At 35.8% G+C, this 22,618-nt stretch overlaps 1 protein-coding gene across 1 annotated transcript in view; it reads left to right on the top strand.

Annotated features, from left to right (window-relative positions):
* The window catches only part of AMPKalpha (AMP-activated protein kinase alpha subunit), a 36,864-nt gene that overhangs the window by 1,623 nt on the left and 12,623 nt on the right, over positions 1–22,618 (top strand). Inside the window, exons 2-10 of the mRNA XM_071582883.1 lie at positions 2,541–2,682; positions 6,086–6,179; positions 7,521–7,665; positions 12,215–12,421; positions 12,516–12,621; positions 15,635–15,740; positions 18,501–18,729; positions 19,848–19,940; positions 20,033–20,103. Of these exons, the coding sequence (XP_071438984.1) occupies positions 2,541–2,682; positions 6,086–6,179; positions 7,521–7,665; positions 12,215–12,421; positions 12,516–12,621; positions 15,635–15,740; positions 18,501–18,729; positions 19,848–19,940; positions 20,033–20,103 (1,193 nt within the window). The remainder of the gene's footprint in view (positions 1–2,540; positions 2,683–6,085; positions 6,180–7,520; positions 7,666–12,214; positions 12,422–12,515; positions 12,622–15,634; positions 15,741–18,500; positions 18,730–19,847; positions 19,941–20,032; positions 20,104–22,618) is intronic.

Here is a 22,618-nt window from a genome sequence, read left to right as displayed (position 1 = left end):
ACTGTTGATTTTTACTTATGCTGTAACTAAGAGAGTTTTAAAATATGCTCCAGAAACTCTAAATGGAAGTGGGCATTCGATAGAGTGAATGGAGTAGAATTAGTAAATGTATTGCAGAAAATGAGTAGATTGGAGGGGTGAGCACCTTGTCTGCAAGCCGAAGTCTCAGGTACGAGTTGTGGATGATGAGTCAGGATGGACAGTATTAAGGAAGAAGAACAAGACAGTGGTGGCCAATATCACCTGTGCTCTTCTATGTATACCTGGAGGAAATAGTTGAAGAGGCATGGGAAGAACTGGAAATAGGAATAAAAGTTAGTAGAGAATTCATAAATTCAGTCAGGTTTCCGAGTGAGCTTTAGTTTGTCAGTCAGCCAATGGGTTGTGTGCATTTGAAAATCAGTGCAGTAGATATAGGTTCAACGTCAGTGTTAAAAAACAGTTCATGCAAGATTCCGGAGAGAGTAAATCTAAATTAAATGTTTTAAAAAGGAGTTCATATACTAGAGCAGGTGGAAGTTTGCCTATCTTGGAAGTTTTTTGGACCAAAATTGTGAAAGTTGTAGAGACAAAGAAAATTGAATTAGGCCCCGAAGCTATCCCATTGAGGAGGGAATTGATGAGAGGAACGTAAGGATATTAAAAAGAGACTTGTTGACACTTCAATATTTAGTGTGATTTTATACGGTGAGGAAATATGGTCATTGCAGCAAGATGATACACGTATGTTGGAGACTTTTGAGATTTGGGTGCAGAGAAGATTGGAAATGGTGAAATGGACAGAAAGAATTGCAACAAAGAAGTGCTAGGCATAGTGGGGGAGGAGAGAAAATCTGTTGACTGATATATGAATATGAGCATTTTGATTGTAAATGCTGGGTTGAAGACAGAGAGAGAATGCTAGGCAAGCTAGGAATGGGTGGCAAAGAATGAGCAAGTTGGATGTTATGAAGGGAGGCAGAAAGCGTGCAAAATTTGAGAAACTTTTATTTCTGTGTTGATTGTCGGGTGGTGTTTTTTAGGAGAGGCAAGGAAATGTATCATTTTACTGTTGCATAATATGTGTCAATGGAAAATCTACCTTAACCAGTAGAATACTAATAATAATATTTGGTACTGGGTGATAGCATATAGCCATTTCATCTTTTGGAGGTACATGAAGTATATATATTATACAGTAGGCTAAATATGCCCTCGAAAATTTGTAATTTTGATGTAGTTCCTAATTTGTAGCTTGAGTAAATTTGTGACCATATTTCCTATGGAGTCTAAATAAACGAAATGGCAGAAGCTAGTACTTAATAAGGCATGCATTTAAGTTGTGAGATGCATTAAATGAGAAATGTTCATTGTTTTTCACATTAATGTTGTGCAGGGTGCAGCAACATAAGTTCCTCTATTATAAGACAAAACCACTTTAAAAAAGGAAGTTGTGTTGCCGAACTTGCACATGATACATAAATACCTCACATTTATCTTACTCTCACTACACAATTTTAGGAAAATCTTAAATGAATGATTATTTAATGCACCAAATCATATTGCCTGATCTTGTTTGAGAAAAATGTTCAATTTTCTTCTTGGAAAAATTATTCAATTAAATATTTTGATTGATAAATTTTATTCAAAAACAAATTTTTATAGGCAATGATTTGTGCCTTAAGACTTAAATGGTTAGCTTATTACACATGGCTGACAAAATTGGCCTTCAAAATCCTTAACAATCATACCTCAAATTTACAATCTGAGGGTCTGAATGAAGAAATTTCTATTATTTTTATTATTATTGGTATTTTACCAGTTTATAGGTTTTGGATGGGCAGAGCCTCCATATCATTTACAACAAGGTACTCCTTGTCTCTGCATTTTGTGGTTCTCCATCCATGTTGGTTGTCTTTGGACAACAATTCACTCCCTTGCTTCGCCTAACAAAACACAACCTGAGGTGCCACATTATATTAACCACCTCTTCATCTCCGTATATTTCCTTCCTCCTTTCATTCCATCCAACTGCCCTATCCTATTCCTGCCCCTTCCTTGCCTTAATAACATTTTCCTGTCAATGACAGTCTTCAACATCCAATTGCCAATTAAAATTCTCTGCATGCATCTTTCCTTCCTCCTCTCCTCTCCCACCATTTTTTGCCTTGTACTACCTCGTTTTTGTTTTGTTTTCTATTTTTGTAGCCTTTCCATCCTTCTTCTCACCCACATCTCACATGTATCATCTTGCTACAATGACCATATTTCCTCAATGTGCAAAATGGCACTCCATATCAAAATGTAACAAGCCTTTTCTTAGCATCCTTACTCAATGCCTCCAATCTATGCATTTTGTCTAAAATAAATGACTACTTTGATGGATATAGAAATGTGTACCATTGGGATAATAAAATTGCACCCCTAGACATGATTGAAAATAAATAGTTAAAAACGATACTATTTAGTGGCAATTAAAAGGTCAGAATAATTACAAGTTTTTGTTTTGGTTGATGAAAGTGGTTCTGATATCTGTCATAAATCCATGATGCATTTTACAGTTGGGGAACATCAGAAAACAAAACATAAGGTAGCTGTTAAGATACTGAACAGACAGAAAATAAAAAGTTTGGATGTTGTTGGGAAGATTAGGAGAGAAATACAAAATCTTAAGCTGTTTCGACATCCTCACATCATAAAACTGTAAGTACCTGTGAATACAAAATGTAGCCATTTTTCAAAAGTATAACTTAACATTAACTTTTGTAGACCATACAGTTTCTTGATCAATATCTTTGGAAAAAGAAATATCCAGTTTAACATTTCAATATAGCCGTAATGCAATTTGTAAAAATGTTGTGGGATTGATGATAAGTGTTAATTTCTATCTGAACACCATGATTTGAATGTTTTTGTCAAAAAAATATTGGCAGTATGATTGTGCAGTTGATGCCCATTAGCCTGGTAGGCACTGTAGTTCGTTGTCCTAAAGAGTTTACTTGACTAGAGACTACTATTATTATATCCTGGACTAATCTATCAAAGATTATTGAATGCATTCAAATCTCTTGTACGAGGAATTGGATCTATCACACACTGTACAAACGGTTTTTAAAAATGTTTTGTACGAGCAATTGTATCATGTACAGAGACCATTAGTTTAATTCACAATAGGAGATGTTGCATCTTTTTAAATATACTTAATTTTTTTAAAAATCATTTTTGAACTACCTAATACAGTAGTATATTCCTGTCAGTATTTCATTACAAGGCTTAAAAATCAACTATTTAAATCCACCATGTTTCATATGATAAAAATACCACTCTCATCATGAAAGTACTATGATGTCACAAAGAGTGCCGTGAGTGCTAACTTACTCAGTGTCTGGAAAAGTTCTGTTTCTCTACAATCTCATTTGAAAACTTATCAAATCAAAAAGGTATGAATGCTGCATTTTTCCAATGTACTGAAAACAGATATGCTTGAATGGAAGCAGTTTGTACTAATGTGTGTCAGGAGTGTGTGAAGATCATGTAAGTACAACCAGTTGTCACATTTTTTCACACTCTCACTGTTTCAGTTTAATGCTTCTTTAGGTTAGGTTATATGATTATTTCATTAACAATATTGTTGTGACAATTTATTCTGGTTTCTCCATGATACATCGTATTTTCTGGCATGTAAGACTCCTGACATGCAAGAATATGTGGTGTATACATTATATATGTCAGTATCTAAGACACTGCCAAAATTATGCAGAATATTTTGGAATAGATAAAAAGCTCAGGTTTGATATTTTGCTGCCAACATTTCAAAGATTAACTCTGTCTTCATGCTCATGGTGTTGTATACATGGGAGAGATATGCTGATAAGTAAATTTACCAATTATCCAAATAAGTTGTGTAATCCAAAAAATGTAGCGAGCACATTTCAAAGAGGATATTATGATTTTGTAAGTTTTGTACCTCAGCATATTTTTCAAATAACAGAAAACGGTACACTGATGAAATCAGCTTTTTGTGTAAATGATGTTGGAATTATTAGATTAATTGATTAGGCCCACTGTTTTCATTGGATTCCATATAAGTTGGCCTGCCTTCACGTCATGCCATCTTTATGTCCCAGCCACATGCCTCGCAAACCATCGTGTATGTATCTGCTTCAGAATGAAAGAAAGAACATAGATTTTGTTGTTCAGCACCTGTGAGCATAGACTTGGTGCATACATACAGTGGACACATATGTTGGGCCCTAAATTGATTTCTTAAAAAGATGTTAATCTCATGCTAATGTTCAAAGTAAGCTTGAAGTATATATATCAAAATTCCTGGTCGTGGATTGCAGTTTTCTGAGAATGCACTGCTTATTTTATTTAAAAATAAATACAAGGGGCTTATCATTTAACAATTCACATGGTGCATATTTGTGGAATTTTTCCTCAGTCAAATTGCAAGATAGATAGATAGAAGTAATCTTTATTTGGGCGAAATTGAGACCAAGATACATGTCTGTAAATGCTGAACTGCTGAAAAACCAATTTGGAGTTCTTTTTTACTTGGAGAAATCATACATACTGCAGTGGGAAACATTGCATACAACAATTTGAACTACCTGTAAATGGAATATAATCTAATGCTAATAGTAGTTTTAGGGAAGGCGACCGACAGCTAAGGTCATTAGGAATAGATAGGAAAAGAGGAAGGGTGGAGGCCAACCCTGTGTTTGCATTAGCCTACCGTTTAACACAAGGGATCTGCAGTTTAACATCCCATCTGATGGATGGTGTATTCACTCAAAGTGCTCTCCACAAAGCACCTTAAGTAGGGATGGGGATACCACTGAAAAATATCTGTGGTCTCCAGGATCGGAACCAGCTGGGTGGGAAGCCAGTACATTAGCCACAACACCATCTCAATCGCCTATCTAATGCTAATAACTACCAGTTACTATAACGGGTGATGACTTGATCCCCCTGTCACATACCATCATGGTGGGTTGTAGAGTAAGATGTAGATGAATTGAAGTACAACTTGACTTTAATAACACTTGTTTTTCCTGTAAGTTATGATCAAATGAGCGTACAGGATAAATGCAACATATAACTACATGATTAGTGATTGTTATATGATGGTAAATATTCCAGACATCAGAAATCATGAAAATATACCAGGTAACTGGGTATATCACAAGCTTGTTTTTGCTACATTACTGCTCCGACTCACACATTGATGGATTTTGAAATAAGAAATTTGCTGACCCCAATGTGACTAATGAAGAAAAGTGTTGTGGAGAAGCTAAAATGTATGATTCTCACATAGTGTTTCATGCTATGGAATAGTTGAGATTAGCAATGGAAGAGGAAATGATTCAGATGAAGAGATTAGTGGTGAAGCTGGAAATAAAAAAGTAGGATCATGTTTAGGCTGACAGCAGTGGCAGAATATTTCAATTCATTTTTGTTCCTCATTTTCTTCTGTACTGTTCATGGCTATGGAATATTGTGCTTTTATCATTCTTTCATATAAGCACAAAATATAAAAACTCACTTGATAAAATTATATTTAATCAATCCAGGGTGATTTGCTTCATTAAATTATTAGAGTATTATATCTGATTTTTGTGCTCAGTTTAGTAATAGTATCCAGCTGGAAATTAAGTGCTGAACCCCAAAATATTGCTAAAATTGATAAATCAAAATATTAAGAAACTGTCCTTTTGCTGTTGGCCTTTTCCATAAATTTAGAATTCTTTCGTCATCATGTGAGTAAACAGGAAAATTGAAGTTGATTTGTCTTTCTGCTACTTTATACATCTGCATGTAAAGCTTAGTAGCATTCCTTGAATGTTTGACTACTCAAATTGTAATCAAAGTATTGATCATTGGACATGATATGAAGAATTTAGGGTCCAATCTATCATTATGGAAAACAAACAATTGGAGTGTATGAAAAGTCATATTAGAATTAAAAGTGTGGTAATTTGGGTTTGGGCCACCACAGAAACATTTTGCTTTGTGGTCAAAATCAGTGCAGCAGTTATTCTTTGTATTTCAGTATGAATGTTAACTTTGCCATTTATTACATACTTGACCATTTTACTTTTAGGTATCAGGTCATCAGCACACCAACAGATATTTTTATGATCATGGAGTATGTCTCTGGTGGAGAGCTTTTTGATTACATTGTGAAACACGGCAAGGTAATGTATACTTTTTCACCCTTCTTTGCCCAGTTTAGCCAGGTATCTCTTATCATCGTAACCATAGCATGATAAATGGATTTGTATTTGAAATTGACCTCAATAATATTATAATATGGGAATGGAGCAGTAATGTGATCATTTTCAGTGGTTTATGTTAATCTGAATCAGATTTGAGCGTTGAGCATGCACTATTCCTATGCTGTACATAATACCCAGCTTTACTCAATATCAGGCAATTGTTTCCAAAATATTACAGCTATCCCAAATTCATTTGACTAAATGGAATATTGTTATTTAGTTCAATAAAATTAAATTACAGCTTAATTTATACAATTTTCAATGTTTATGAATTCGTTCAAGTTTCATGGTGATTACATAGTTTTTCTGTAAATGAGTTTTTTCTCGGAAGACATTTGAGTGGTCATAATCACTCATCAGTGGTCACCTCTAGAGTCAGCCCTATGTATTCCTGTTTAAGATCTGTGGGGTCAATTTACTGTGGATCCAGAATATTTGAGAAAATCTTGCAAGAAGCCCTAAAAATGTAGGACTTGAATTTGCCTTATGCCAAGTACTATTTGGAATCCAAAATGAACGATGTGTAGGCTCACACTATGCTCATTTTCAGTTGGGCTGATCGTTAATCCTTCTCCAAAACTCATTGTTTATGTTTTACTCACTTTAGAATTTGTTTGTGCTTTAGTGCATACTTTTTGGATGTGAACATGGTAAGAATGGATTCAGAATTTGATCAGTAAGGCAGTTGGAAGCAGCTGAAATTCATGGAAGCTTTAGAGCTGCCCCCCACAATGACAAAAATGTCTCTGGTTCATGATGAACTGCTCGCAAAGACAGAAAATTTTTGTAAGAAATTTCCAATCATATGTGTAGACATAAAAGTCTCAAGCAGATCCTGAAGTTTAAGGCCTGAAATTATCACCATACTCTGGTGCTCAGTAGATATGCATCAAATCATGTAATCAAATCAGATTTCTACTGAAAAAAATAATGCTTAGCCTGCAAGAGTTACTAAATTACATGCAGGTGTTAATGGTAAAAGGAGAAATGAAGAAATATGTCGAAGAAAATAATCTCACAGTGGAACCCAGCCTTACTGTTACTAGAGGGGTAACAATATTACACGCTGACACAAAATGCTTCTGCTAGAGAACTTTTGGCTGAGTATTTAGTCCATTCACAGAATCAGTTTTTTTAACTAAATTTATTTTTGTAGCTCTTTATATAGTGAGTATTTACTGGGGTTTCCCCGTTTAAATTATTTTCCAGTTTTAAGTTCCTTTAGTATTCTCATAATCAATGCCTTTTCTTCTGGTTTAGTTGAAGGAGTATGAGGCACGCCGATTCTTTCAGCAAATTATATCTGGTGTTGATTATTGTCATCGGCATATGATTGTCCATAGAGATCTGAAACCTGAGAATCTTTTATTGGATCAAAACCTTCATGTGAAGATAGCTGATTTTGGTGAGTGAATTATGCTAAAATATTTCAGAGTCACCATTGTTATGTTTCCCACACTCTAAATTCAAGACCATTTCTTTGAAACATTACATTGAAACTCAGATCAGCATCTTGTCAAATTGAAATTACAACTGCATTCATTCCTCCCATTTGCCCAAGTGGCCATTAGCAAGCACAAAAGGTCGATGGGAAAGGAATGTTCAATTCTCCCCGAGACCCTTCTTTACCACACCAAACCTTAACTCAGAATATTGCCTTGCATGTTCGTGTCATCTAGAGTGACCTTGATGCTCATCATTTATGCCTGGAATGATTGTGATGGAGTGATTGGTGAAAACTGAACTATTGGAGTATATAAATTATAAGATATCAGTCTCACATGCATTCATTCTTTCTAAGTAACTTATTTCACCAAGCAGCTGAGGCATATTTTGTCATTCCTTTCACATGGAGCTTAAGAGTGAAATGCTATTAATGGTAGTCCTGTTTAGGTTAGCTCATTTTACATTCTCTGGAGTAAAAGCTATATTTTGTTCCTAATTGCATAAGGAGGTATCAATGATGCATTGGTTTTGGATGTCTTAATAAAGGTACAATGTCAGCTCTCTTGTTTGGTCAAATTTCAATATGTTTGTTTCTTTCTACTTTGGAGTTGATAACTGTCCCCCCAATCAAAATATATTGGTTGTTTTTTTAATGTCAATAGCCTCGGGAATAAGGGTAGGGATCTTTCAAAATAATTTCAGCTTCCTCCAAGTTTATTTTGTCCCTCTTTCCAGTTTATCCTTTTTTGAGTAATTTGTTTGCCACCTCTATTTTTCTACTAGGCAGCAATCTGGTGTTTATTATCTCAGGCGGCCATTTCACTCTTCAATATGGATGGTTGAAGGAAATGTTTTTGGCAATTTGCGTGTAAAGGGATAGTAAGAGAAAAGAGTGAGGCAGAATAACGGGAGTATTGGTGTAAAGGTTTCACCTGTGTAAAATGAAGAGCATTGATTCTGTGTCAAAAGATGATAATATAGATTTCTAGTACCGTATTTTCCCATCGATAACGTGTACCAAGAACTTTTTCGTTATCAAGAATTTGTATAGATACCGTGTGCCCAGGGCTTCATGGTCAGATGAAAGTGGATAGATTGAGGAGAAATATGGTTGAAGGGTGCTGGGTAGGGGGCACAGAGAAAGATAATGCCGGAGAGAGGATAAGCCTTCTGTGCATGAAGAATAGAGTAGAGGTATAGAGGGAAGTAACGTCGATGGTAGCCATGAGTAGGTTGGCGGTGGGGGAATGGAGACAGAATTTAAACAGTGGAGGAAGTGGTATGCATCTTTTGTGAAGGAGGTCAAGTAGAGTGCAAGAGTTGGAAGTGTTGGTCAAAGAATGGGAAGATTCTTTTAGTAGGAGAGTTGAAACTGGAAAATATAGGGTGACATGGAATGTTAGGTTTGTGTATTTTTGGGAGGAGATAAAACTGGGGTATTCTAGGGTGTGGGGGTGAGAGTAGGTTTATGTCTTGGGAGGTGAGGCCTTTTTCTAATCCAAATTGGAGGAGGAAAGACCGAATTTATGTTTGGAAACTGGGTCTTGGGTTGTTGGTGAGAGTGGTAGAGGTAGATGTATCATTGAGGTTACTGAGAGCTTTGGAAATGTAATCATTGGTGTTTTACTACCATGGAACTTTTTTTGGCGTTAGTAACTACAATGTTGGGGTTGGACTGCCGGTTTTTAGGGCATGACGTTCATTTGTGGAGAAATTATTTACCAGGTGCACAATTATAAAATGCAGATTGTTTTAAAAAAATAAATAAAAATTAGGGAGAATGATAAAAAGAGCTTTATTCAAAGTATGCACCATTGCTAGTTAGACATTTTTCTCATCTTTCGGGCAATTTGCAGATACGATGCCTGTAAAAATCTTTCCCTTTTTCTGCAAACCATTCATCTAGCCATTTTTTCACATCTTTGTATGAACCAAAGCGCTTCTCAGTTAGTGCATGACCCATTGATGCAAACAAGTGGTAATCGGGAGTCAAGTCTGGTGAGGAAGCCGCATGGGGTACAACTTCCCAGCTGAGTACTTCCAATGTGTCGCAAACCAATTTTGCCTTATATGATGGAGCATTGTGATGAATAAAAGATCACCTTGTGGTACCTCTTTTGGCATTCTTGTCTTTTTTCAAGCAGATAATGGTTCAAATCAAAAAACTGCTGTTGGTTGCGTTCAGTATTAACCATTTCACCAGGTTTTAACAGCTCATAATAGAACTCACCCTTCAGATCCCACCAAACAAAGACCATCGTCTTTCCGCTAAAGTGATTTGGTCTTTCAGGTCAATGTGAATGGTGCTCCTGGGTCTACTAATGGTTTTTTGCACTTGGGATTCTCAAAATAAATCCAGTTTTCATCCCCAGTAATGATACATGGCAAAATCAATTTTCTTTAGAATCGTGCAATCAGAAATGTGTTTTTTTGTCTCTCCATCTGCCTGTCATTTAACACATGTGGTACCTATCTGCTTGTTTTCTGAATCTTTCCCATCTCTCGTGGGCGATTGGAAACAGCTTGTTGACCAATGCTCCATTGCTCTGCGAGTTGTTTTTGTGCTCATGAGTTATCTTCGTCTAGCATTGCTTGCTATTCCACATTGTCATACCTATTTGGCAGTTTTCCATTTAACCCCAAACTGTTTGATTTCAAATTTTATAACCATTTATTTTAATATAAGCCTGGCTTATGGAATACATGGTTACATCATCATTTGCCTAAACCTGCTGACTAGCCTTGGATGGTCACTGCTCAGGCTTTACAATTCTATGCATACCAAACTCCTCACTCCAATTATTTTTCATTATCAGTCATGCTGGAAAATTCAGCTCTTGGTTGGCAGTGGGTATAATAGATACAGAGACTGCCTAGGTCTTTGTATTATTAGGCCCATGTAAGTTATTTAGTTCTCCAATGATGATTATGGCTCAGATTACTACAAGATGGGAGAAATGGAAGGCTTACCCTATCAAAAGAAAATATTTGTAAATGATGCAGGGAAAAACAAATGCATAAATCAGGAAAGTGACCTTTATGGGGAGAATAAATTTACATCTTGTGGTGGTTATTGTTGACTGAAGATGAACTCAGATTAAATATTCTGAGAGGGAATCAATTTCAGACCAGTCAACCAAAAAAGAGAGAACCAATGACTGCAAGGTTGAAATGAAGAGTGAAGGCAATTGAGAAAAATGAGGTGGTATTTTAGACTCCTAATAAAGACTGGCAATGGTTTGAAAATGGAAAATGAAAATCACACATGGATGCCTATTGCTATCATAGCAGATGTAATGCCCTAAACTATTACAAATAGAAAAGCAGTTTTCTACAATGCGGCTGCTGTTGGTTTTGCTTTGTAAGGATTTCGTGAGATTACGATAATGGAAGCCCTGCCACCAGCATGAATTTTCTGTATACTGCCCATCAAGGCATTCTTGGGATGAATAAATGAGGTGGTTTCCTGTTACCTTCGTGACACCATCACTCGATGACTGCTGGGGTGGGATGATTCTGCAGCCCCTCATTGAGGAACGCATACTGCATGGACTACCTTTCATCTGGTTCCTATCCTTCATCCTATCTGGAATGAGTGACCCTACCAGAAGCTTTTATAATTGATACTTCTAGAACATCTCTCGTGATCTCCGGAATGCCCAAACCTATCGACCAAGTCAGGGTTGTATTCCATGGGGTGGGACAGGAAATAATGAACATAATTATTCCACAAAGAAAGACTGTCTTGTTAAAGAAAAAAGTCATGATATAATAGCATGAATGAGTTTTAATATTAAGTTAGCAGGTTGTAAAACACTTGAAGATGTTATGGGAGACATGTGACCAGATACAAAAGATTCCTACGTATTTTTGAGTTTTCTGAATTTGCTGTCACAGTTCTACAAAAACAGCGGATAGACTTAAATGGTATTTACCTTAAGTGATAAGAGAAAGTTTGGTAGCTGTTCGGCTCATTAATTCATCAGACTAATTACAAGTATTATTGCTATTGTCATCAACTAATTATGTTAAAAATTTATGATTTTAATAGTGAAAATGAGATATTACAATAATTTGCCAATTTAATCAACAAATTCAATTAAATGAATTTTATAATAACATGTTAAACTTTCTTTGACTTAACACTGCCATATTGCTTTAATAATTTTCCTTTTACTAGATTTGGCCTCCTGAAACTAAATAAACTGGGTGTTTTACAGTATCTAAGGGTCTAACAGGAAGTCATAAAACACTTTTTATACTTAACAGATATTCAAAGCATGACAGTCATAATACCAGCACTAAATATATTTCAAAAAATTATTGTTATTTTTATGTCAGGTAACAAAGGTAAGAACCTTTGTATTTTGGTGTCTTTACTGTGAAATGCATTGAATAATACCAAGTGCGATGCAAGTGGTACAGGAATTTTTTAAAATGATTTTGCCTGCTAAGTGTTTGAATGTGAGATTTATGAATCAATATTAAATTCCCTTTTGATCACATAGGTCTTTCAAACATGATGATGGATGGTGAGTTTCTCAGGACTAGCTGTGGGTCTCCCAATTATGCTGCCCCTGAAGTGATTTCTGGAAAACTGTATGCAGGTCCAGAAGTTGACATTTGGTCCTGTGGTGTCATTCTCTACGCCTTACTTTGCGGGACACTTCCATTTGATGATGAGCATGTGTCTTCACTGTTCCGTAAAATCAAGTGTAAGTATTCTATATCATTGCATGTTTGGTGATGTACACTTTCCCTCTGGCCATCATATCTAATCAATTCATATTAAAACATTCCTTCTTTCAGCTGGTATATTCCCCATTCCTGAGTACTTGAATAAGCCTGTTGTCAATCTCCTGTGCAATATGCTGCAAATTGATCCGATGAAAAGAGCAACAATAGAAGATATTAAGTAAGTATTCTAAAATCATTATGTCATGTTATTTTTTCTTGTTTTAACATTTTATAAAATCTTTTCAATCATAAAGTGTGCATCTTTGCTCTTACTATTAATATTTATTCTATTCTATGACAGTACACTTAATGTGTTTTCTTTAGTAATAGTAGCTGTTATGGTTGCCCTGTAGAATCTGTTCAGGATAAGATGGCCTACACTCAATACTCGAGTGTTGTCCATGCAATCAGAGGAGAGGCAGGCATGAACAGGCATCTGGTGAGGAAAGAGTGTAGAGGGAATTGGAGAGTAGGGGAGAGAGGCCAGTTTTCTCTCCCCTACCTGAGCAGGCTGGTTTGTTCTCACCTGTTAGAGCGGAACTCATTTTGCCCTCAAAATAAGTTCCCCTCAATGGGAGGCTTCCTTAATTAGACCTCGTCTGACCAGAATCAGTCCCTGTGCATGACACCTATCTTAGGTGTGCCCCTCTCCTCCATTTATTTCCCCTCTCATGTGGCATCACAGGGCAGGTTAGTGCAAACTGATCATACACGTCTCATCCTTCATTGGGAAGCACCCTCATCATGTCTCATGGCTACCCATCATGAATTGATCTACCCTTAAAATAGTACAGATATGCAACAAAATCTTACTACCTCCCAGGGTAACCCGCCCAAATTCTCTGCTTCCCCAGAGATGTGACAACCCTGTGATCCAGTTAACTTGATGCTGAGTGAAGTGGCAACTGACTTCTAGTCGCAGGAGGATCCTACCACCAGATTTGCTAGTGAAGTCTTTCTCCATAGGCGAGGTGATGGATAAAATCATTGCATCTGGACAGGGAGCGTCCCTCAGGGATATCATCTCCAACTGAGCAAATAATTCACAGTTGGCAAATTATGTACCAAATATGTGTGAATGTGAAGCCTAGTATTTTTGTACAATTGTATAGGCTCTGTCGATCCAAATCCTACTCTAACTGGTAAAATAACAACAATAATAATATGGTCTTTTCAGTCATCTCATCATCATTGGATGGGGTATATTGAACGCTTAGGGTATATTTAAAAACTTGCAAGTAAGTACATTCTTGTAGAATAATGAATGTGTATGTGGTGCATTTTCAATAGGCATGCCATAAATAATACAAAAGGATATACTGAGGTGTAAGAATGTTAACGGCAAATATTTTCATTAGAGATATTGTGTGGATAAATTGAAAGAAGTTTACAATGAAATGTGCATTGATGATAATGTGCGGTGACTCATAAACATATTATTCATTTTGAAATCAATCCTCAAGACTGAACATCATTAAACATTAGCATATTTATGGATACCTTTTCCTGACATAACATTTCTGTTCAATCGTTCATTGCAGTAACATCAGTATTACTCCAAATATTTAAAAATTTCCTTTTGTTTAGTTTGTCAAACACATGAAATTTTATTGTTGGCATTATGGATGGAAAACCGTTTACCTAAAGTATCTTGGGATATGGCCATCGATTAATGGAGGTTATAATCCACTGCAGCAAACAAGTAAAGTAACCTGTTTATGTTGTCAAGTTCACATGAAGCCCTTTTGAGATAGCTAGCAAAATTCTTCCAAGTTTGGAGGAGAAAAGGGACACTAAAATATGCCTGTCTGGACTTTGATGCCTTTATCTATTTTTCTGTCTGCTAAAGAAAGATAAAAACTTGCCCACTCACCCAAAGAACCAGAAAGTGAATGTGGTGTGCATCTTCCTACAATCATAAAAAGTACTATTGCACATGATTTGAAATTATTTCCTTTTAGTAAGTTTTTTGAGTTTAATGGTATACTAAAAGCATTTTATATTTTACTATAAACTAATTCCACTAAAATTCCACATCAATTTTACAGTACTTCTATGTACAACTGTCAAACCTCTTGCTAAATAATTACCTTAATATGACCGTAAGGAAGAAATTCATTTTTATACGTATTATTCCAAAAAAATTTTATATCAACCAACAATTTATGGTTGCTTTTATCATAGTGTACAATGGCATATAATTGGCATGTTTTTACATGTCTTTTGCAAAGGTACTGATAATTCCAAGAAACTGTGGTAGATGCTGGGACAGTAACTTTTAACGTAGTCAGCTGCTATATACAAAATGCAATGCAACAATTTCAGAGTGAGGAAATCAGATCTAACTTTGCTACTTGCAGATATTAAGGGGAGGATTATCGAAATGAATGGAAGGAACTACATTAGTTTTCATTATGACATTCATAAACTGTCATAGGGTACCATCATACTCCGTTCCATAATATTAGAGGTATGGTTCCTGGTGATGATTTAGTTACATTGAAACTGGTCGCATTAATTAATTTTATTTTGTGGAAAATTGCCAATTTTGCATTAATTAAGATATTCTGCCATATCATGCCTGAAACGTCTCTTTTTATTTGTATGGTTCCTGCTGCTCATCTAGAAGTTAGTGTGGAGTTTAATGATGAGCTGCATAAATGTCATTGTTTTTATCCTTTACTCTTCAATTCTTGGAAAAATTTCGTTGGTGGTCTCAAGAAGAGAGAATATGACCTTGTAAACAGATCCTATTGTTTACTCTTCTGTAGTTAATTATAACCTACCCTAGTGTACTGGTGTCCCATCCTGAGGGCCCTGGTTTGAATACTTCAAGTTCCTGGATTTGTCAGTGGTATCCAGTTCCTAAGTTTGGTGCTATGTGGAAAGCACTTCAAGTAGAGTATGGCATCCAATGAATGGGACTTCTAACTATTTACCCTCTTGATTTCTTTCATTCAGAGTATCATAATATCTATGCTGGGTTTTTCTCTGATCTTCCCCCATTCCCTCAATTTCTACTTTTACTAAGTTACCCTAGTGGTGTTAACAGTGTAAGCTATCAATGCCACTGCAGTCCTGAAAATATTTTCAGTACAGTTTCATTGCTAAGCTGTTTCGTTAAAACTACCTGTGAACAGTAAATTTTCTGTATGAGCACTTTGTTGATTGGCTTTTAATCCCTCCTCCAGGAAGCATGATTGGTTTCAAAAGGAACTTCCTGCCTATTTATTTCCTTCACCAGTGGAGCAGGATTCTTCTGTCATTGACACAGATGCTGTGAACGAAGTCTGTGATGTAAGTACCATATCTCTTAGCATGGGGGGTTAGTTGTAATATGATAAGATAGGTCTTGTGTATTTAAATAATTAGTAGTATTGATCTGTGGCTCAGGTGGCAATGTTCACATGTTATTTAGAATTTGGTCATCAACTTGTTAGGTTGTGCTACCTTAACTCATGATAAAAATGGAAGGCGCTGTTCAAAATTATGTACTACTTAATATTTTGTCTCATAAAAGAGCCTTATAAAACATGATATAACTTTACTATATGACCATGTGAAACTTTTATATTTATCTCTAAGTTAAAACTTAAAATCATGTTGTACACTCATATATGACTGAACAATATAGTTCTTAACCAATAAATGAAAGTGTCATGCAGAGTTTCAGGTCAGTCAACAGATTTTTCACCAAAGATGTGCTGCACAAAAGTTGAGGGGGTGAACGCCGTACATTCAAATTGACCTGCTCTCTCACATGAAGAGGAATTAGCTATGTAATTTTAGTTTGCTCTTTCATCGGATATTTTGGTGATTAAGGTACTTTCAAGTATTTTTTGACAAACTAGATGTCAAATGTCCTTTTTTGAAAGCACTTTGCATTTGAAAAAAGGAAGTTATGTTGCCACACCCTGTATGATAGAAACACAGGGAATTTTTTTTTTAAATAAAGCGAGTAGTAGTATCACTTTAATTAACAGTATGATAAATTCAGATGATTGATGTTAGAATTTCCATTAAAATAACTGTTGGAGAGGGATATATTTGACTCAAGTTTAGGCATATGTATACCTTATTTTTAATTGAATGCATCTTCCCTGAACAAAACTTTCGCCACTGAAAGTGATTCACCTGCTTACTGTAATAATAGTATTTGAGTATTGCCTTTATCCATGTTATGGGCCTTCATTTTATGATAGGTACACAATATGATGGATTTACTTATGTATACTATTTTACTGTATATTTACTATATAAATACTATGTATCACTTTACTGTAAATGTACTAAATGGAGAAGCTTGTGGTTTATTTTAATATTGAAAACTCACTTTGCTGCTGCACATATTCTTTAAATTTATTGTCTTATGGGATTGAATGTGCTTTGGATACACTTTTTCTGCATTTCATGCTGCTGTACCTGTATGAGGTCTCTCTGAATTGGATCCAGCCATCCAATATTTGAGGAAAATAGCCTACCTAGGACAAGGAGGTCCTAGTCCCCTTTGAAGTACTCCCTTTGGGACCTTAAGCACCTATCCCAGCATCTCTCCCACTTCTCGAAATAATCGGCAAAATCCATAATCAGAATGGTCATCAGCAGCCTCATCGCATTCTCTTTTATCAATCACTGTCAAGGATTTTGTACTGCAGTTGGAGGGTACTTCAAGCTATAAACGATGACCCAGGTTCCCTAAAAAAACGTCATACCTGTAACTGAAGATGGGTCTAGGACTATGACGATCAAACAAAACTTCCCAACAAACAGATGACAAGATACAGGAGAATTTGCCAAATATGACTTGGCCGATTGTTTACAAAAGTTGAGAAGACACTGGGATAAGTGTGTGAGTCATCAAGGGGTGTACTCTGAAGGGGGTCAAGGCCTCATTATTCTAGGCAGGCTATTCTTCTCTCAATACTGCCATGCTGTGTAGTATTCAGACAGACCTCGTGTGAATTATTGTATATTTTTTACCCTAGATAATTAATGAACTAATTAATAATGAACACATTTACATTTATATGGCATAAACTCACACACCACTCATAAACCCATTAAAAATGACTACCCTTTTTGAGGATCAAAATAACGGAATACTCTAAAACTCTCAAGCATACAGAAATTTGAAGTTATGACGATGTTTCTATTAATATTTACTGTGTGTTTTTAAAATCAAGCATTTAATTCCTTGAGAAAGATATCTTAAAATAGTTTTGAAAACAGATGAAAATGAAAACATGAAGAATAGCAAAGTCATTTAGAAATCACTGAACTCGATGGTATCAGGCTTGACTACATGGAAATTCATCTGGAGAAATGAAGAATACAAGTTATTTTCCATGCACTTATGTTTCAGGTATGTTAGTTATGATGCATAGGCATCATCTTTATGTGCAGTGAGATAAGGTCAGGTGCAATCGGTACTCGAAGATGACACCTATGCATCAAAACTAATTGTACCTGAAATAAAAGTATATGCAAAATACCTTCTATTCTTCATTTTCCTATAAATCAATTTTTTGGCAAAGAAGTTTGTTCATCTAATAAACAAACAGTTTGGGTTCCAACTAAAAAAAACTAATCAGTGAGTAGAAAGAGTAGGTATTTATTGATCTTTAGTCATTGCCTTTGATGTATTGCCGAGCATTTAGCATTAAGGGCTGTACCCCCTACCCTGTTATTTTTAGATCTAGGCATGCTTATTCATGTGTACTATTGAACATTGTCACAACCTCTAAATCTCACAGCTTGGAAGTCTCAAATCGCAGAATAATTGAGTGACTGAAAAATCATCTCTTGAAATGCTTTAAGTTAGAGTTTTCCAGGTATATCCTTGCAGCCTCTTTGTAAAAATCTGGTTGGAAGACATACTCTGCGTGGACACACAGTTTTTCACTCTTTTCATTGTGTTTCTTTATTAACTTAAGCATTGAATTATAAAATTCTGTCTTGTGTTTTGGTGAAATGCTTTGAATTTTACATTTAAGCTTTGAAATTAATAATACCTCATTTTTGCCATGAAGTAAATCCTTAACAATCTTTCATATGCAGAAATTTGGGGTCAAAGAGCAAGAAGTGCACAGTGCACTTCTGAGTGGAGATCCACATGACCAGCTTGCCATTGCATATCACTTAGTAATTGACAACAAAAGGATTGCAGATGAAGCCGCAAAAGCAGAAATCAAAGACTTTTATGTGGCTAGTAGTCCCCCACCAGTGTCATTTAGCCCAAGTGAGCTTAATCCAAGTCCAATACGACCCCATCCAGAGAGAATAGCACGTGAGTAGTAACATTTGCTTTAGTTGGTATTCAGTTGATTTGGGGGCTTTTGAAGTCATCCAATAGATTCAGTAGCAGATTAATTATCTGGTTTTTGGGAAAAATTGCTGCAAGGCACTCAGTATGCCTAACCTATTAATTTTGTGAGCTACAAATGTCCATGTGCCACTTTGAGAGTGTAAATATTGAATAACTAACTTGCGAACAATTTTTATAAAATGTTTTATTTGAATAATATACATTTGCAGTGGCAAACAGACACCCTATTTGAATCACCAAAAAAAAGGTAAATATAAGCAATATATGGGTGGCTATTGCCTTCAAATGGAAGTTTTGAGTAACAGAAATACTAATATTTATTTGGATTTAAAAGGTAATTCATGAACACTTGGAAATTTTGACCTCAAGCATTGCGCTGAGTGACAATTTGTGTGAAGATCAGATTGAACTAGTTAATAAAGTGATAATATATAACATGTATAAATTTGATGCATGTACAGTGAAGGAAGAGGATTTTGAGATGGGGTTACTATATAATATTTTATGGATTTGTAAAAAGTTAATAATTAATATTTTAATTGGGCACGTAACTTTCATTCCTGGAGAGGAGCTTCCAAACTAGAGTTAGTCACATGAGTATAGATCAAAATGTTGTAAAATTGGGCATGAAAAGGGTAAAAAGAAGTTTTATGTTATAAAATTACTATTCTCTTATATAGATTGATTTTATTTTGAATTTTTTAGGAAAAAATCCCTACTTCAATGTTTAAAGTAGGTTTTAGGCAGTCCTTGAAAACCAATACTCAACATCAGTGACCTCTGAAACACTTTCATACACATTGATCTTTTGTCTGGTTATATCTCATTTATGCTCTTCATACTTTTTATATCCCTTCCTGCACTCTAAAATGCCAATTGCTGAGGAGGCTTTCAAAGTTCAATTGCTTATAACACATTTTTGTGGCTCAGCATTTATTTGTTATACATTGAGTATCCAAAGTAACAAAGTAATTGTTGCTGCCTTCCTCATGTATAAATCTGTTGGCCATCTAGGTTAACAAAAAACATGTAATTTATAAGTACATGGGCTGCAATTTAATGGCATTGTTTTTTCACAGCTCTTCGGGAGCGAGTAATGGGCAGCACCGGCCACAATGCAGGGGAGAGGATGATGAAGGGAACACCTGTTAAGAGGGCCAAATGGCATTTGGGCAAGGCTTTGAGATTTATTTTTTGTCTTGTTTGATACTACATGCCCCAAGATGGTGGACTAGTAATAATTCATGTGGTCCATTTTTTTCAGGCATTAGATCACAGAGTAAACCTCATGATATCATGAATGAAGTCTATAGAGCCATGAAGGCATTGAACTTTGTGAGTATTCTCATTTCAATTTTACACTGTTGTTTAATTTTAATTCATGAGACATAGGTAATGTGTGTAAAATGTTTAAAGCTCTGGTATTTTTAATGTGTTCATGTATATTCCATAATTTCAGTCATGTCATTGCGATGACTTACAACTACTGTAACAGTCTGTGCTAGTGTTTAATGCATGCCAGCACTGACAAGTTAAATTGTGTTAACCATCTTTGCTTCTCTCTCATTGCTAGGGGCCTTTGAAACTTAGAAATTTGATTTGTGAATCACTTGAATTATTCAGTATGATTTGAAGTTAAAAAATGTGATTAGTTGAATTGGAATATCACTCACCTCCATAGCATATATCATCCACTGGCATTTTCTTATTTATATTTGAGTGTTATTTAATACGTATTTATACATAGTGTGCATTCCCAAGTGCTAATTGCTTAGATTTAGTCATCAGTCAAGGGAAGAGAATAAGTATGGGATAATATGTTAATATTTTTTTGCACGAGACACTCAAAATTTGGAAAATTCATTGCATGTTCTGGTTCAAGTAACATAGTCATTTTAATGGCAATAATTTTAGTGTTTTCTCATTTTGTCTCCTTCATTTTCAAGCATATTGTTCACAAAATGAGAACTGAATCACAAAACTAATAACAAGTGAGAAGTATCTTATCTTTCTCCAAGATCAAAATGGTATCATTTCATCTTGATTTGTTGATTGAAAGAGAAGGTATATGTTTATTCATGTCATCTCTTTTTTGCCTCGCCTTGAGAATTAAATTCTAATCACGAAGGCAAATACAACTGTTTAAAATGTACATACTACCTTGATCAAAAAGTTCCCGGAATAACCACCGTGTGGCGCTCCCATCGTTCCGATTTGAGTTCTGTTTTTTTTGTTAAATTGGTACATCTGTTGTTGATATTCCCTTTAAATCTTAGTGTCATAACTTGACATTTGCAAAAGTTACGGTCGGTTTTCGGTATGTCCATCAGTGCTTCCTGCGATTTTTCCATTACTTCCTCTCGGCTGCTAAAACGCGTTCCCCGTAATGGTTTTTTAACTCGATTGAACAGAAAGAAGTCACAGGGAGCCAAATCAGGTGAATTCGGTGGCTGTTGGATGGTATTTGTTGCATTTTTCGTCAAAAAATTACGAATAATGATAGCACTGTGCGACGGTGCGTTATCATGGTGCAAAATCCACGAGTTTTCTGCCCACATTTCTGGTCTCTTTCGGCGAATTGCTTCACGCAAACGTCTCATAACGCCCAAATAATACTCTTTGTTTACTGTCTGGCCTTCTGGCAAAAATTCATGATGCACTACACCGTTGTAATCCATGAAAACCGTCAGCATTGCCTTCTTTTTTGACTGAAAACGACGTGGTTTTTTTGGTCTCGGCTCATTTGGTGAACGCCATTCACTTGCCTGATGTCTGGATTGCGTGTCGTACTCATAAACCCACGTCTCGTCTCCAGTAATGATCCTTTTGATGAATGTGGGATCGCAAATCATGTCTTTTGCGACGTCAACACGGTCTCTTTTTTGCATGAAATTGAGGTCTTTTGGCACCAACTTTGCTGCTACACGACGGAAACCCAAATCATTAACCACAATGTCTTGGGCGGATCCATAGGCAATGTTCAAGTCCTCCGCTATTTCTCTGATGGTTAATTTGCGGTTATTGACCAACATTTCTTTTACTTTATCAATTTTTTCACCGACTTTCGATGTCGATGGTCTGCCACTGCGTTCATCATCTTCGATTGACTCACGACCACTTCTGAACCGCTCGTGCCACTGGTAAACGACCGTTTTTTTTAGAGAATCGTTGCCGAAACACTTTTCCAACATTTCCAACGTCCGTGCGCCACTAAATCCGTTTTTTACGCAAAATTTAATACAAGTTCGTTGGTGCAAATTTAAATCCATTTCTGAAATTGTAAAAAATCGCCAACACACACAGAGATAGATGTACTCTTGGCTACGTAACTTTTGCAAATGTCAAGTTATGACACTAAGATTTAAAGGGAATATCAACAACAGATGTACCAATTTAACAAAAAAAACAGAACTCAAATCGGAACGATGGGAGCGCCACACGGTGGTTATTCCGGGAACTTTTTGATCAAGGTAGTATGTGGGTTGTTCAGAAAGTCCTTAGGAAAAAATTGGAAGCATTATTTTGGGTAGATTTTTTTATTTTACAACATAATCTCCTATTAGCAAGGTGCCCTTTTCTCAGTGCCTCTCCAACTTTTTTAAGCCATCCAAAAAGTAGCATTTCAGAAGGTCCTCAAAGTAGATATCAGTGTTGATGATGACGTCTTCAATTGGTTGGTTGTGAATGGTTTTCTACCAAGTCTTTTTTTAAGTTAGGAAATAAAAACAAGTCACTGGGACCAAATATGGTGAATACAGTGGATGTTGTAATAATTGAAACTTAAATTCTATATTATTTTTGCCATTGGAACTGTACGGGTGTGCGTCCATGCATTGTCTTCATGGAATAT

The sequence above is a fragment of the Hetaerina americana genome, unplaced genomic scaffold (assembly GCF_022747635.1).
Source record: "Hetaerina americana unplaced genomic scaffold, ioHetAmer1.1.p SCAF_12, whole genome shotgun sequence".
Classification (NCBI taxonomy): Eukaryota; Metazoa; Arthropoda; class Insecta; order Odonata; family Calopterygidae; genus Hetaerina; species Hetaerina americana.
This window is presented reverse-complemented; position numbering and strand designations above follow the sequence as displayed.